A 17869-nucleotide genomic window follows, 5' to 3' on the forward strand; every position below is an offset into this window, starting at 1 on the left:
CTCAACTGCTATCAACCTCTTTGATGACCCTTGTACTATCCTTGATCGGACTTTGCTGGCTTTACCTTGCCCTAAACTTCATTCCCTTATGTATCTATACACTGTGAGTGGATTGATTGTAATCATGTATTGTCTTTCTGTTAACATGCAACAAAAAGCTTTTTCACTGTACCTCGGTACATGTGGCAATAAACTGAACTGAACTGTCCCCAAAATTATTTTCCAATGTAACATCAGTCACCAGGCCAGACTCATTCTACAAGGTCCAGTGTGTTCCCTTCTCAGTTTGGACTATCCACATTCTGTTTCATGAAACCCTCTTGGATACAACTCGCAACTTGACAATTTTCTCGCAAGTTGATCAAATGATCATTGGTGATCATTTTCCAATGTTCTATAGATTCAGGATCATTTCCTGTGGATGGGAGGGTAGCTAATGTTATCCCACTTTTTAAGAAAGGGGGGAGAGGGAGAATGGGAGGCAGTGACTAGTGGGGTACCGCAAGGCTCGGTGCTGGGACCGCAGCTATTTAAAATATACATCAATGATTTAGATGAAGGGTTTCAAAGTAACATTAGCAAAATTGCAGATGACACAAAGCTGGGTGACAGTGTGAACTGTGAGGAGGATGCTATGATAAGGAAGGGTGAGTTGGACAGGTTGGGGGAGTGGGCAGATGCATGGCAGATGCAGTTTATTATGGATAAATGTGAGCTTATCCACTTTGGTAGCAAAAACTAGAAGGCAGATTATTATCTACATGGTGTCAAGTTGGGAAAAGGGGAAGTTCAATGGGATCTGGGGGTACTTGTTCATCAGTCAATGAAAGTGAGCATGCAGGTACAGCAGGCATTGAAGAAAGCGAATGGCATGTTGGCCTTTTTAACAAGAGGAATTGAGTATAGGAGCAAAGAAGTCCCCCTGCAGTTGTACAGGGCCCTAGTGAGACCACACCTGGAGTATTGTGTGCAGTTTTGGTCTCCTAATTTGAGGAAGGACATTCTTGCTATTGAGGGAGTGCAGCGTAGGTTCGCAAGGTTAATTCCAGTGATGGCGGGACTGTCATATGCTGAGAGAATGGAGCGGCTGGGCTTGTATACTCTGGAATTTGGAAGGATGAGCGGGGATCTTATGGAAACATATAAGATTATAAAGGGTTTGGACACGCTAGAGGTAGGAAACATGTTCCCTATGTTGGGGTAGTCCAGAACCAGGGGCCACAATTTAAGAATAAGGGGTAAGCCATTTAGAACGGAGATGAGGAAACACCTTTTCACACAGAGAGTTGTGAGTCTGTGGAATTCTCTGCCTCGGAGGGCGGTGGAGGCCGGTTCTCTGGATACTTTCGAAGGAGAGCTAGATAAGGCTCTTAAAGGTAGCGGAATCAGGGGATATGGGGAGAAGGCAGGAACGGGGTACTGATTGGGGATGATCAGCCATGATCACATTGAATGGTGGTGCTGGCTCAAAGGGCCGAATAGCCTACTCCTGCATCTATTGTCTATTGCAATTTCTGCCCCATCTAAGCCATTGGCACTAAGCAACTCCCAGTCAATATTAGGGATGTTTCATTCTTGAGGAATTGTTCTAAAGTGGTGTTCATAATAATTGTGAATGTTTAATTTTGTACAAATAACAATACATTAATGGGGCCCATTAAAGTTTGCACCAGAACTTGAGTGTAGTTGAGGCTTCTATTGCTATATTTCTCACAACACATTAGCAGCTGCTGCACCTCAATTATTTCATTGGATGTTAAGTGCTTTGGGATATCTTGTGTAAGGATGTGAAAAATGCTGTATGAATTATATTTTTGGGTTTGGAGCTGGATTGGTCATCTGGGTAAGTGAGAAGGGTATTGCATCACACTCCTGACTTGCATTTGTTAGATGATGGATGGACTTTGATTAGTCAAGAGATAAGTCATAATCATTGCATTCTTGCAGCCACAATAAAGACATGGTTGTTCCAGTTAAATATCCAGTTAATGATTTCCCTACCAGATGATGCAGGGGAATATGTCAATGGTGATGTTATTCCTAGAGATAATAATATTAATAATAATAAGTTTATTTATATAGCACATTTATAGTCAATTTTCGTTGACCCCAAAGTGCTTTACATAATTTAAAAATCAGTTCCATACAAAGCATAAAGATGGGTTAACAAAATAATAAAATGCATAAACAGGACACAACATGTAACATAAACATGCACCACAGCATTCATCACTGTGACCATTCCTTGGTATTTGCCCGCACCGCAAGCCACTTACCTGCCCACATACAAATGCTATACATGCAATGTCACACAAAGGCAAGCATTGCTTGATTATTCAAACAGTTGGGTTGGAAACTGAACATTTTACTTCACAGCCATTAGTGAATTCATTTTCTCTCATTATAATGGGGTAGAGATCACCGAGATTAGGTCTATGTCAATACCCTTAAGATTTCCTACACAGGTGTCTTGAGGCAAAATAATTGCTGTCTGACTTTTGGTGCAGGGTGTGCCTTTGTCTTGTGTGCCCCCCAATGACTTTAATTGTACTAGGCGCTTTGATGGCCTGGTCTCCTGTGAGAGGACTACCATTCTCAGTCTTCAATAAAAGCGGAATTGAAGAAGTGAGTCGACATGTGTTTTACACTGCAATGGTGCAGAAAGAGGGGATGAACATAAGGAAAATTTGTCTTGGTGCACAGATCAAGGTTGTTTTTGTCACACAATCTGTCGATGTCATGTAAGAGAAGATAAAGTGCTTGTGAATCATAGCTTATTTGTCTGGTCGAAATGAATGACAATGGTGATGTTATTGATCAAGATAACCACTCCTTGGTATTTGCCTGCTCCACATGCCACTTATCTGCCCACATTCAAATGCCCTACATGAAATGCCACACACCGCAAAGGAAAAGGGCTGGAATTAGGGTGCAAATCAATTGTCGCTCAAAGCCTTAATAACATGGAATGCTAGAAATACACAGCAGAGGAGTGAGCACAAGTACAGGCTATGATGCAGGTACAGAGCGTCTGCAGAGGAAGAAAGTTAACATTTCATATTAATGATCTTTCGTCAGAACTGGAAAAGTGAGAAAACAGGCATACTATAAGTTCCAGAGATTGGGTGTGGTGAACAGAACAAAAGAAAAGCATTTTAGATTACATCAAAAACACAATGTTGGTCCATCCAATCAAAGGCATTTCTTCTATTCTCCCGGCTCCTTCCTACTTTAAATGCGGTAATTTTCTAATTTTTCCAGTACTGATGTAAAGCCATGGATCTGAAATATTTACCCAGGTTCTCCCTCCACAGCTGCTGCCTGACTTGCAGAATATTTCCAGTATTTTATGTCCGAAATCCAGCATTTGTGTTATTTTCCATTTTGGCTTATTTCGTCCATGATTGAACAAAGTATGCTTTAATTTCCTTGGTATCCAATTTTATTTTTGATCTCTAGTGAAATGCTTAACGATTGAGCATTCCCACCCTTCAGGTGTAGGGTTCTAAAGTGTAAAGGTTTTTGAATGCAAATGCCCTCTTTTCAATTCCATTATATGGCCAACCCTCTGAGACCAAATTCTACACTGTCCCAGATCTTCACTGTTGTGTATTACAATGAAACCATGTCATTTTCTTCTAAACTTCTGATAATCTGGGCCTTTTGTAGGGGAAAGCTAATTTTAAAAAAAAACCCAATCTCAATCCAGGAATCAATCTCTTAAAAACTTTGTAACATTTTCTCAGAAGCAGGGATATCTTCCTTTGTTCAGGAGGCTAAACGTATACAGTGCCACATCAAAGTCCCAATTAATTGTATTTAATTTCTTTTCCTATCCAATTATATTGCAATAATGAAACACATACCATATTCCCCTTAAAATGACTTGTGCTGCCTGTTTCCTCTTAATCATTTGTACAATCATTTTCCAGATTCTTGGTCTTTAGAAGTTATTCTATTTTTGAAGGTGTCTTATCCTATTTAATAACTTCATATTTCCATGTTCTAGTTTATCATTTTTTGGGCATGGAGATTTGTCATAATGGTATAGATGAAATGTCATGGCCTTTCTCCTGGAGTGTTGAATGACTAGTTATTTTTGGCTGTCCATTTAAGCTATTCTTTGGCAGCCTGTCATTGTTTTTGCAACCCGCATTCTCACCTAGCTTTGTAACATGATGCAGCTTGAAGCATGGCACTTTGTCCCCATCTCATAGATATTGTTTGTAAATAGCTAAAACCCCCTACACAGATTCTGGCAGAAAAATTGTAACCTGCATAGACCTGTTTTACCAGCTCTTTTCATTCTGTTAACCAATCCTCAGACCATCTTTTCCAAAATCTCATGACTGATAATATCATGTAACAGCTTAACTGCGTCACCTTTATAATACTTTATTGAAAATCAAAATTCACCACTTCCATTGGTTCTCTCTTACCTACACTGTTAATTAAAATACAGAAATCTCCAGATTGCACAAGCACTTTCTCTTTCTTGAATTGTGTTCTGCCACTGATTATTTTCCGTTTTTATTTCAGATTTCCAGCATCTGCAGTTTTTTGATTATTAATAATTTCTTAGTGCACTGCTTATTTATTCTCTCACCATAAAATTGAGTGATGTGCGGATTAGTTTCTTACTTCCTCTAGTCTTCTTTCCTTCTCCCTCCGATCCTTGTTAATAATGACCACGAATTTAGAAACATAGAAACATAGAAATTAGGTGCAGGAGTAGGCCATTCGGCCCTTCGAGCCGGCACCGCCATTCAATATGATCATGGCTGATCATCCAACTCAGTATCCCGTACCTGCCTTCTCTCCATACCCCCTGATCCCCTTAGCCACAAGGGCCACATCTAAATCCCTCTTAAATATAGCCAATGAACTGGCCTCAACTACCCTATGTGGCAGAGAGTTCCAGAGATTCACCACTCTGCGTGAAAAAAGTTCTTCTCATCTTGGTTTTAAAGGATTTCCCCTTTATCCTTAAGCTGTGACCCCTTGTCCTGGACTTCCCTAACATCGGGAACAATCTTCCTGCATCTAGCCTGTCCAACCCCTTAAGAATGTTGTAAGTTTCTATAAGATCCCCTCTCAATCTCCTAAATTCTAGAGAGTATAAACCAAGTCTATCCAGTCTTGCTTCATAAGACAGTCCTGACATCCCAGGAATCAGTCTGGTGAACCGTCTCTGCACTCCCTCTATGGCAATAATGTCCTTCCTCAGATTTGGAGACCAAAACTGTACGCAATACTCCAGGTGTGGTCTCTACAGGATACCCAGCCTCGGATCTACTCTTGCAGCTGATATTTATGTGGCAGGTTCAGTTGATGTTTTTTTTTCTGGTGAATAGTGACCCCAGGAAGTCGATGGTGGGATTCATAGTGATAATAATGTTGTTGGATTGCAAAGGTACATGGATAGACACCACCTTGTAGGAAAAAGAGACACAAAATGCTGGAGTCATTCAGAGGGTGTCTGGAGAACATGGTTATGTGACATTTTGGGTCAGGACCCTTCTTCAGACTATGTAGGAGAGGACCATCATCTAATGCAGGGAATTTTAGGAGGTAGCCATGATAAATAAATCATTGAAGCAGTCACAACATCATTTGGGCCTGCCAGTCCCTTTGCGATTAGTAAGCTCACCAGTGCTCTCTTTCTTCTTAATGATGTTTCAAACAATTAATTTTGGTAAGCCTAAGGTTTGGTAAGCCTAAGGTTTTATTCATGTTTCTCGGTCTCATAATGGCTTCTTTGACTTTCATTGGCACAACTTTGGTCCTCATGTTGATAAACAGCAATAAAAGTTTCCGAAAGACTGGAGGAAATATTAGGTGGTGAGAGCTCTTATACCTGCATTAAGGAGGCAATTAAACACACCTAATCAATTACAAACACCTGGGAAGCCATGTGTCCCAAACTTATGGTGCCCTGAAATGAGCTGTAGTTTCTACATGATGAAACCAAAATGTATAAAAATAGCCTTTAATAAAATCTGACATTGTGCACTTAAACCACATTTGATTGTTTTTCTATTTCAAATCTCAAATTGTGGAGTGCAGAGGCAAATAAATAAATGATGGGTCTTTGTCCCAAACATTATGGAGGGCATTGTATGATCTTTTGTGTTTATTGTGTATATATTTAGATTGTTTTGGCTACCTTCGGTTTTTGTTTTGGTTTGGCTCATGTTACAAAGGAAACTTATACAAAGGAGACTTGATAACTTGATAAATGTTGAGATTGACAGTTGTAAATTGAGCTACAATGCCTTTACCTTTGGTTCCCTTTTTTCATATATTCCATCAGATTATATTTATGATTTTTGTAATTTTTATTTTCACCGCAGTTGCACAACTAAAAGGGCGCTGGGTATTACTAAGTCTCTGCTTCCTGTACTGGATTGGTTGCCCAAATACAAACTGAAGCAATGGCTGCCTGGAGACATTATCTCTGGTCTGAGCACTGGTCTGATTGCAACATTACAAGGTATGTGTGTTTACAAATTAACACATTTAAAATTTTGAGTTAAAAGAAATTGTAAGAATTAATTGCTTTTGTAATCCACACCGTTGTAATTTCTATTGTCAGTTAATTTAACTGGTAATGAAAATTATTTCTCCTTTTCACAAAGTTATTAATTATTAAACTTTTAAACTAATTCTTTAGTTATTCCTATGTATTATTTAGCACTCATGGTACTTTATGAAAAAATATGTGCCTTTCTCAAATTTGTAAGTTTGCAGCAAGAGAAAGTTTATTCTTCTCTCTGAAGCACAAATACACAGGTCCTTCATTGGTTACAAAAGAAAGGGATTCACAAATACATTGATGCATTGATCATTACCAATATACACCCAATATACTCCTTGGTTACATATGTTTTTTACTGCTTAGGTTTTATTTAGTAGTATTAAGGGAGTGCATCATAACGGATTTTGCAACTGTAACGATAAATAAATGTAATTGTTATATTGGCATTATGTGCAGCACAGACATTGTGGGCCAGAGGAGCTGTCTCTGTGTTGTACTGTTCTATACTCTACATTTGTATTCTGGAGTCAAATTGAAACACAACTTTATAAAGAAACATTATCACAAGATAAACATATCCTGCTGGCAGAGACTTCAAAGATTGGGTGTCAAGGAGACAAGTCTTGATTGGAACTATTTATCTCTTGCATTGTCCGTGTTGACATATATTAGATATTGAAACAATGGAAAGTGTTATGGCAATAAACTTTTTTTTTTTAATTTTAGGTCTGGCTTTTGCTCTATTGGCTGAAGTTCCTGTTGGCTTTGGTCTGTATTCTGCTTTTTTCCCCATTTTACCTTATTTCTTCTTGGGAACATCAAAGCATTTAGCAGTGGGTGAGTATATGCTGTGCCAGTTTTCGAGCACTTTTACTGTTTCCCCCCCCCCCCCCCCCCCCCCCCCCCCCCCCCCCCCCCTCTATGCACCACAGGCAAGAGTTTGGATGAGGGCAGAGCCTTAAGATTGCAAAAAAAAAGGTAAAACGAACAGACGGAAATTAAATGAAAATGTTTCTCCAGAAAAAGAAAGGAAAAGAACCAACCTGAATATGTTGTGGGAGCAAAATTACAAAGTGCTAATGCTATGCAAACAGGGGTAGAACGCTAAATTACCATAATCTATACCTGAGTTTAAAATAATTAAAGCACAAAGCTTTAAATGAGTGACCAAAAATGTGTTTTGGCGGGGATGCTAGTATTGAAGGTAGACAGTAACGGTGGCTAGTGGAAAATTATAGACAGCAACGGGGTTTTGAACATCCACACTGGCAGAAAATAACGTCATTTTTGGGGATTGCAGCTTGTTTAACTGGAGTCGGAGTGTTTCCCCTCCCACTGTATAAGGTGGCAACACTAATGAGGCAAAGAGGAGGGCGAGTGGGGTGCCAGCACGTCTTAACCCCAATGTGGATGATGGTGATGGGTACTATTGGAATGGTACTTGCTGAGACTGGACAGCACTAAGGCTGAATCCATTTCTGATATGTGTCGGAAGGAACTGCAGATGCTAGTCTAAACAAAATGCTGGAGCATCTCTGGATAGAAGGAATGGGTGACGTTTTGGGTCGAGACCCTTGGGTTTCAACCTGAAATGTCACCCTTTCCTTCTATCCAGAGATTTTGCTTGTCCCGTTGAGGTACTCCAGCATTTTGTGTCTATTACCATTGATAATATGGTGTCCTTGTACCTCATCTTCATTGTCCACCTTCTTTCATTTCATATGTTCTTCGAACTTATGGGACTAAAGATGCAGATGGTTCAAAAATGCATTTTGTGCTTTCCCGCTTTCCCTCCACATCATAACATGACCCTTTGTGGTTTTCTCCTTCCAAGTAACTGAAGAAGTGCAATCTGTAGTCGGTGGAAGAACAGCAAAAAACACAGATTGTGGAACACATGTTAATCATTTCAAGTTGATAGCCAGCTGTTCTGAAACTTTGTGAATTTAGAGTATGGCAAAGAGCCTGGAACAGGATGTGGTGAGACACCAGTTATAAATCGCTTGTAAACAATGTAGAGGATATGTACAAGGTTGAGCATGTGCTCTGCTGCAAAAATTGCATGTTGGCATGCAGTGTAGTTACCTAGAAAGGAATATTGAAGGAATACCCAAAAAGGGATATTTTGAGAAGTCCACCAAAAGGTTTGCATGCAACGAGTTGTGTGTACTTCTGAGCTTTGTACAGAAAGAAGGCAACAACTTCTAGTTTATAAATATTGTACAGCCCTGCAAATCATAAGGGGTTGTAACATGCTATAGTGATCCATCATTCTGTCATACAATGGTGTATTGGGATTTCTAAGGTATTGCTATGACTGCAATGCCCATGTTGTCGGCTGTGAGCTTTCAACTCTACATGTTACAACTACTGTGTAGACAGTATAATATCATAGGCACATAGTAATTAGGCAGTTAGGAAATATGTAAAGCTGATTAATGACTACTTGCATGAGATACAGCATTTCATTCATAATGATAGTTTAGTGATTTTATTATGTGGCATGCAGTACTCCATCCCAAACCTTGGCAACATGCATGTGGGACAGCAAGGATGTCTGGTAACATCCTGCTTATGCAGATGCACTACCCTTCTCATCTTGTATACACTTATAAAAATGTAACTTTAGATGTACAGAAGGATCTTGGGGTCCAAAATTCCAAATTCCTGAAAGTGACAAAACAAATAGATAAAGTGGTAAAGAATATATGTGGTATGCTTGCTTTCATAGGTCGAAACATTGAGTACGAGAGTCAAGAACACGTGATGCAATTTTATAGGACTTTGGTTAGGCCACAATTGGAATATTGTGTGCAATTCTGATCACCCCATTACAGGACGGATGTGGAGGGTCTGAAAAGGGTGCAGAGGAGGTTTGCCAGAATGGTGCTCATTTAAGGGGACTTTAGCTTCTGGGAGAGGTTGCACAGATTTGGGTTGTTTTTCTGGTATGTGTGGACACCTGATAGAAGTATATAAAGTGATGAGAGGCTCAGATCGGGTAGACATTCAGAACCTTATACCCCAGGATGGAAAACACAAATACTAAAGAGAATATAAGAGGTTATCCACTTTGGTGGCAAAAAAAAGGGGGGCAGATTATTATCTCAATGGGTTTCGGTTAGGTAAGGGGGAGGTACAGCGAGACCTGGGCGTCCTTGTACACTGGTCACTGAAAGTTGGCTTACAGGTACAGCAGGCAGTGAAGAAAGCTAATGGAATATTGGCCTTCATAACAAGAGGATTTCAGTATAGGAGTAAAGAGGTTCTTCCGCAGTTGTATAGAGCTCTGGTGAGACCACATCTGGAGTATTGTATACAGTTTTGGTCTCCGAATTTGAGGATGGACATCCTTGTGATTGAGGCAGTGCAGCGTAGGTTCACGAGATTGATCCCTGGGATAGCGGGACTGTCATTTAAGGAAAGATTGAAAAGACTAGGCTTGTATTCACTGGAGTTTAGAAGGATGAGGGGGTATCTTATAGAAACATATAAAATTATAAAAGGACTGGACAAGCTAGATGGAGGAAAAATGTTCCCAATGTTGGGCGAGTCCAGAACCAGGGGGCACAGTCTTAGAATAAAGGGGAGGTCATTTAAGACTGAGGTGAGAAAAAACATTTTCACCTAGAGAGTTGTGAATTTATGGAATTCCCTGCCACAGAGGGCGTGGAGGCCAAGTCACTGGATGGATTTAAGAGAGAGTTAAATAGAGCTCTAGGGGCTAGTGGAGTCAAGGGATACGAGGAGGCAGGCAGGCACGGGTTATTGATAGGGAACGATCAGCCATGATCACAATGAATGGCGGTGCTGGCTCGAAGGGCCGAATGGCCTCCTCCTGCACCTATTTTCTATGTTTCTATGTCTATGTTTCTATGCAACTGAATCATGGCAGAGGTCTTGAAAACGGATTAACTTTTGTCTGCTCTGAACTTCAAAATGGCATTGCTAGTTTCAAATCGGCCCTACTATTTGACTAACATCACAATCTGCCTACGTTGCACAACAGATATTCCCTGCAAGTACGAACATCTTGCTATATTAATTATTTTGTGATTTATCTCAAGGATGCAATTTGGGCGATGCTGAGAAATCTCAGCTGCGGAAAATAACATTTGCGATAAGAGTATAAACCAGGAATTAAGTGCTTCATTAAACAAATATAATTCAGTAATCACAAGGATTTTTGATGTAGATTGCATAGACCAAGTTGCCAGTTATAATATGGAGGAAGATTTTACAGACTACCTTAAAAAGGGTTTTCTGGATCAGAATGGTGAGAAATCAACATGGGAACAGTCTGTACGTTATGAGATTTAAAACTGTGAGACGAGGTTAATTAATAACCTTTTTATGAAGGAATATTTGGAGAGAAATGATTATATGATTAGAATTTTATGGTGGGTTTAAATAATTTAGTTGCATTCAAAATTAGGATCTTAATTCTGAACAATCAGCTTTGTAAATATGAGGAGCAATGGACTAAGGTTGGGAAACGATTAAAACATGCAGCCAGCTGAATAATAGCAAAAATATAAAGTAATGTTAAAATTAATGTACATTCCTTACGGATCATAGTTTATGGGAAAACTGATCCATCTGCAGCTAATGAGGAAATTTGAATGTTGTAGTGATTTGTTGTCAGAAACAGGACCAAGTCTGAAGATGGGGAGGATTTTAGAATTCACTAAATGATCAACAACAAATTGGGTGGGGAGGGAAAATAAAGAAGGTAGAAGAGTGGGAAATTGAACCCGAGTTGTAAAAGCATGCAAAAAGAAAAGGATTAATTAGAATAAGCAATTCTTGTGCACATGTACAGGAGAGGTTAAACGAAGAAACATGAATGCGGCAGAAAATGTACAAATGTACAAACTCACATCGATGAGGTAGAAGCTACCATCTCTTCATCCTTGGTCAACTTGAAAACTACTACAAGGACAACCAACTGAAGGCAAACCTTGCTAAGACCCAAGTTAGCCTGTTCCACCTTTGTAATGGCAAAGCTGGTAGGAAGCTGTCCTTAACATGGAATGGTGCCCCTTTGAGACACTGTGACTACCCTGTCTACCTTGGGGTCACTCTGGACCGAACCCTCTCCTTCAAGCAACACATCGAAAGGGTGAAGGGCAAAGTGAGGATGAGGAAAAGCCTCCTACGCAAGCTGGCAAACTCGCTGTGGGATACCAATGCATCCACACTGCGGTCAACTGCTCTTGCACTGTGCTACTCTGCTGCAGAGTATGCTGGTCCTGTTTGGGAGCGAACATCTCATGCAAAGAAAGTTGATGCTGCCCTTAATGACAGCTGCAGATGCATCACTGGCTGCCTAAAACCAAAGGATGTGGATAGCTTGCATGTCTTGGCCGGTATTGCTCCACCAGGAATCCGCAGATCAGTTGCCGGTAGAACTGGACGTAGTAGGTAAGTTGGGGACAACCGCCATTCCTGTTACTCCCATCACCCAGCCCCAAAACAGCTGAAGTCGAGGAAGAGCTTCCTTCACACAGCCCAGCCACTGTCACAGTCTCCTTAAGCAACCAGACTAGCCCTGTGGGAAAAGAAACGCAGTGAAAACTACCACCATGTAAAGATGCCAATCCCAACCAAGGAACAGTTACCACCTGGAATTGTAGGAAGACTGGAAGACAGGTGTGACTGGAAGCCCTGGAAATCTCTCAATAGGCTTTGTACAGGGATGGGCCGATGCAAGACCAATATGAGCAAATGGGGCTATGCAGATGCAGCAGACACAGAATGTGAATGTGGAACATCTGTACAATTTGTACCACACCTACTAAGAGGCCACTTCTTGGTGAACAATGCTGCTTGGAAGATCTAGCAGTGGCAAACGAGAAGGCTGTCCACTGTGCAAGAGCCTGGCCGAACATTTGAAACATAAATGATGGACAAAAAGAAGTTAAGACTCAGAATGCAAATAATATTCCATAAGTAGTAGTAATTAAGGATCAATTGAGAATAAACAGTAAAAAAAAATGGTGTATTAGCAAAGGAGCAGAACAGGAGAAATTAATGGAGTTAAAAACTGGCAAATCCCGTGGGTCTCCTCATGATTTTGGATATTTGGCTACAGGGAAGGTGAATAGGGTTGCATTTGATTGTCCAGAAATGGATGCCAAGGAAAGAAGGGTAGCAAATATAAGCCTGCTACTAAAGATGGGAGAAGGAGAATAGGCAGAGAATAAGTAGTATGATTACCTCGCAGCATTGTGACAAGTGCCCGAATCTTGAGTTTGTGAGACCCAACGAAATTTGTAAACTAAATAGGAAATGTGATTTTTTTTTATTTTTTTTTAGAATAAACACTAAATATAGTGAGTCCTAGGAACCCTTGCTATTCAGAGACACTAGAATATCCTTGGTCATACATTAGAAGCTCAGTGAACAAATGCAAATCAAATTATAGGAAGAATTGGAGAATGAGAACATTTGCTGTTAACATTTTTGCATTGGCTTTGATGAATTTGTTTATGGAGTGCTGTGAACTATTTTAGGTATAAAATTGACTAAAGCATTAGTAGAAAGCATTTTGAATTGGATATCAGTATAGCGAAGAAAATAGGCAACGTTTCGTGCCGAAACCCTTCTTCAGACTGATGTTTTGTCTACCTTCGATTTTCCAGCATCTGCAGTTCCTCTTAAACATGACATGAAATGTCATGAAATCTTGTCATGGTAAATTGTTGGTCTGGAATGTATTATCAGTGTACTAGTGCAGGTGGAATCAATTACAGTATTCATAGGGGAGCTGGCAAAGTATCTGAAAGGAAATAACTGGCATTGTTTTTTGAAGGAGGTCTAGCTGGATAGCCTTTGCATTCTAGGTTGGATTTGACACCAGGTATATCCTCCTACCACACTAATTATTCTGTGGCTACGAATTTCACCCAGGAAGATTATATTTCATATAAGGATAAGGAATAAAATGACAACACATGCCATGAAATTCGCAAAATTAAGTAATATTGATGAAAAATGTAGGATTGTTGAAGTTCTCAAAAGAGATGATCCTGGAAGGATGTTTCTTCTGGTTGGAGACTGTAGAACCAGGAAAATCAGAGTCTTCGAATGAGGAATCACTTTGGACAAGAAATCTTGTCAACTTGTAAATCTTTGTATTTTAATTCTGCAGAGAGTGGTGATATTTAGGCGCCAGTATATTAAAGGCAGATTATTAGATCTTTGGATTCTTAGGATCATGGGATATATGGGATGGCTGAACAAACTCAAAGGGTTGAATTACATTATCCTGTTTTTCAAACAAATGGATGCTGCATATATTTTCTCCTAAGATAAACACAAAAAACAGGAGTAAGCGGGACAGGCAGCGTCTCTGGAGAGAAGGAATGAGTGATGATTTGGGTCGAGACCCTTCTTCAAACATCTAGTCTGAAGAAAGAGATAAGAGATACATTTAATTGTCATTTGGAACCCTTGAGGTCCAAATGAAATGCCGTTTCTGCAGCCATACATTACAAACACATAGACCCAAGACACAACAACACAACATAATTTACATAAACACCCATCACATTGCTGTGATGGAAGGCCAAATAAACTTATCTCTCCACTGCACTCTTCCCCCCCGATGTCAGATTCAAAGTCAAAGCCCCCCGGCTGGCGATGGCGATTGTCCCGCGGCCATTAAAGCCACGCCGGGTGGTGCAAGGTCGCACACCGGGTCTTGGTGTTAGAGCCCCTGGCGTGCGCTCGCAGAGTCCCGCGGCCATTCCAAGCCGCGCGGGGCGGTGATGTCAGGCCCCGCTCCAGGAGCTCTTCAACCCCGCAACTCGGGCGGGGGAAGTCGCCGTTGCAAGAGCCCTGAAAAGCGGTCTCCCTCCAGGGACCCGCGGGCTCCCGGTGCCGCCGTCCACAGACCTGCCGTTGAAGCCTCCGACTCTCCGGTCGGGCCGCAGCAGCAGCAGTGCTCCTCCACCGCTCCACCCGCTTCAGACTCGGCCAGCCCCGCGACGGCGATGGTGAGTCGTCGGCACCAGAGTCCCCGGTCTCTTCTGTTGGAGGCCGCTCCTCGTTGCAGCCCCAACGACAACGGAGACCCGGCAAAGAAAAGGTCGGGTCTCCCGGGCAGGGGGAGATGTAAAAAGTTTCCCCCCCCCCCCCCCCCCCACCCCACCCCCCCCACACACACACCCCCCCAACAAAAAAATAACAAAAACTACATAAAAACATAGACAGAAAATAATAAAACGCGGACAGACTGCAGAGGCCGCTGCTGACGAGAGTCGCGCCGCCCACCGGAAGAAAGGTCTCGACCTGAAACATTACCCATTCCGTCTCTCCCGAGATGCTGCCTGACTCACTGGGTTGCTTCAGCTTTTTATATTTATCCTTGGTTTAAACCAGCATTTGCAGTTCCTTCCTAAGCACTTGATATTTTTCCACACCCTTTGTGGGGAAATATTACAACTACATTTATTGGAATACAAGCATTTTATTTTACATTTTCCAGGTTATATGGAATTCAGTCATGGAAGTTGGTCAGTTTTAATAAGTTGCTTTAACAAAGCCTATTTATTTTTGAACTGTGTTTATACATAGTGAAATAATGGCAAATCTCTGTATATTGCCTGGTAATGGTGTCATATTGGAAACTGATGTGTTAGCATTTGTGTGGGTATAGAACGGTATTAAATAGTGAAGCTTCTTTTTTTGACCAGAGGGCATTTGGAATACGTGACGCTTGTATCTGCATGACCTCTTTACTCCATGGAGGAATGAGAAGGTTATAAAGATGAAAGGGAGTACGTTTCCTTATTATCGGAATATTTCGATTGAAAACGTAATCTTGACACGTACATTTTCTTTGCATAGGTCCTTTCCCAATTACCAGCTTGATGATAGGGTCTTTGATTCTATCATTGGCACCAGATGAAAAATTCCTGATTTCGAGCAACATGACAGAATTCAGCAATGAAACAGTCGTGGATATTGCTGCCAGGGATGCCCAAAGAGTAGTCATTGCATCTACAGTCACCGTCCTTGCTGGCATTATACAGGTAGTGCATTTTTAATTGTTGATGAGATGAGACTATTCTTCAACAGCTTCCACATCTTATTAAAATTACTCTTGGTGATAACAGTTGTTTTCCTCAAATTCTAGCTTGCACTTGGGGCTGCCCAAGCTGGTTTCATTGTTCGCTACCTCTCCGTTCCGTTAGTGGGAGGATTTACAACAGCAGCGGCCTTTCATGTCTTTGTCTCCCAACTGAAATTAGTGTTAAGTGTGCCAACACAGAGTTACATAGGTATCCTTTCTGTCATATATGTGAGTATTTTTTTATCTACTCTTCTGAACAGTATATTTTATGGTGTATAATATACTGTTATATATATATTAAAATCACAGGATAACTTGCGACATTGTTAGTTGCTGCAATTAGCTTTTGTCCAAGTAATCAGAAAATAACTGTTCAATTTCTCATCCTTCCTGTAGTGTGGTGACCAAAACTGTACTCAGTATTCCAGCTGAGATCTGAACAAGATTTTATAAAGTTGGAGCATAACTTCCCTACTTCAATATTCAAGGCCTGGACTAGTGAAGGCCAGTATCCTACATGCCTTCCTAACTATGTTGTCTACCTGCATTGCCACTTTCAAGGATCGATGCACTTGTACCCTGATCTCTGCAGTTTGAGACCACTTTTCACACTTTCAACAACTCTGCCAATCGAAATGCCATTCACGAGCTTAGTGATCTTCCAAATTCACCCGCAAGTCATCCATATATATTACAAACGATAAGGATCCCAGAGCCGATCCTTGCATGACACCACGAATCACTGGCATCCAATTGCAAATGCAGCATTTTACAATCACCTACAGCCTCTTATTGCCAAGACAATTTGGGACCCTATTTACCAATCTGCCCTGTCTCCCATAGGCCCTAATCTTTTGAACCTGTCTCCTAAATGGGTTTCTGTCAAAGGTTTTACTATTGTCTATATATATATCATCTACTGCACTGCCCTTGTTGATGCACTCTTTAACGGATTCCATCAAATTGGTCAGACATGGTCTGCCCTTGACAAAGTCAAGTTTGCTGCTTCTGCTTGGTCCCTACAATTCTCAGTGAATATTTTCCTCTTACTCAGAATCTTTCCTAAATCTTATCTACTACTGATGTTAGGCTTGCACTTCTATAGTTACCAGGCTTTCTCCACTGCCTGGCCTATTTGTTCAGCTGCTAGCAATTTCTGCTGACCACTATCATTTATGAATTTTGCATTGGCAATAAGTGTTGGCACGCCATCAGCCATTATAACCAACATCAGCCCTGTATTTACCAGGTGGGTTGCATTGGGGGGGGGGAAATATTTCCCACATTACTACAAATGGCTTTGGATGCATGTGACAAGACTTGGACAGAAAATGAGATGAACTGTTAGCTCATTATTCAAGAAGTTTGAATTAGAATTTTTTTTTGATTGGCATGAATATTTGTTTTCATCACTTGACATGAGTTTACATGAGAGTGATGGACATATTGTTCAGCCACATTGTTGAAGGTCGGCATGACGGAACAACTGGTCTCTACCTCCCTACCATATTTGTATCTTTGTTTTGGTGATCTAGGAGAAAATATTTGGCCAAAATTTTGGTAGAACACATTTCTGCTCTTCAAAAATTGCTTGGAATCCCCTATGGAAACCCAGTAACTAATTGGAGTCTAGACTCCTATTCTTGTTGAGATGTAGCATTTGCTCTAGCTTTCATTCATTTTATTTTTCAGACCCTTATTGACATATTTCGTAACATCCGGCAAACCAATATTGCAGACTTCGTTGCTGGTTTGATCACCTTTGTTGTTTGTGTAGTTGTGAAGGAAATTAACGTTCGTTTCAAAGATAAAATTAAAGTCCCTATTCCGATTGAAGTAATTGTGGTAAGTAAGTGTTGGAGCATTCATCGCTCGTCCTCTCCTTCCCTTGGTTTTCATCTCCCTTCCCTTCCTTGTCTCCTTGTTTATACCCTTTCCTCCAGCATTTACTGACACTTTGCCTGGAGGACTTCAACTTTTGTGTTTATTTAGGTAATCTAGTGATATTTTGATCAGATGTTTACCTTTTGGCTGTTGGATCAGGGTCAAGAACAGGAATTGTGCCTGACTTTCACTTTCCTTCATCCAGATAACACGAGCATCAATTATTTATTATCAACTCATGCTCTTTTCCAAATCAATCCAGGTTTTTGCCCAAGATTCCCATATCTGCAGCCTCCTGTGTCAAGACTTAACCATTTAATCTGGTTCAGAATGACTCTGGTTCAATTACAATATTAAGGGTAGAATTA

At 40.7% G+C, this 17869-nt stretch overlaps 1 protein-coding gene across 4 annotated transcripts in view; it reads left to right on the forward strand.

Moving 5' to 3' along the window:
• Positions 1 to 17869, forward strand: part of LOC129707738 (pendrin-like) — a 63989-nt gene that overhangs the window by 20788 nt on the left and 25332 nt on the right. For all 4 annotated transcript variants that reach the window (XM_055652989.1, XM_055652990.1, XM_055652992.1 and 1 more), the window contains 5 exons: positions 6354 to 6493; positions 7265 to 7375; positions 15392 to 15576; positions 15681 to 15845; positions 17310 to 17462. In XM_055652989.1, coding sequence (XP_055508964.1) covers positions 6354 to 6493; positions 7265 to 7375; positions 15392 to 15576; positions 15681 to 15845; positions 17310 to 17462 — 754 coding nt within the window. The remainder of the gene's footprint in view (positions 1 to 6353; positions 6494 to 7264; positions 7376 to 15391; positions 15577 to 15680; positions 15846 to 17309; positions 17463 to 17869) is intronic.

Source organism: Leucoraja erinacea, chromosome 22 (genome assembly GCF_028641065.1).
Source record: "Leucoraja erinacea ecotype New England chromosome 22, Leri_hhj_1, whole genome shotgun sequence".
Taxonomy (NCBI): Eukaryota; Metazoa; Chordata; class Chondrichthyes; order Rajiformes; family Rajidae; genus Leucoraja; species Leucoraja erinaceus.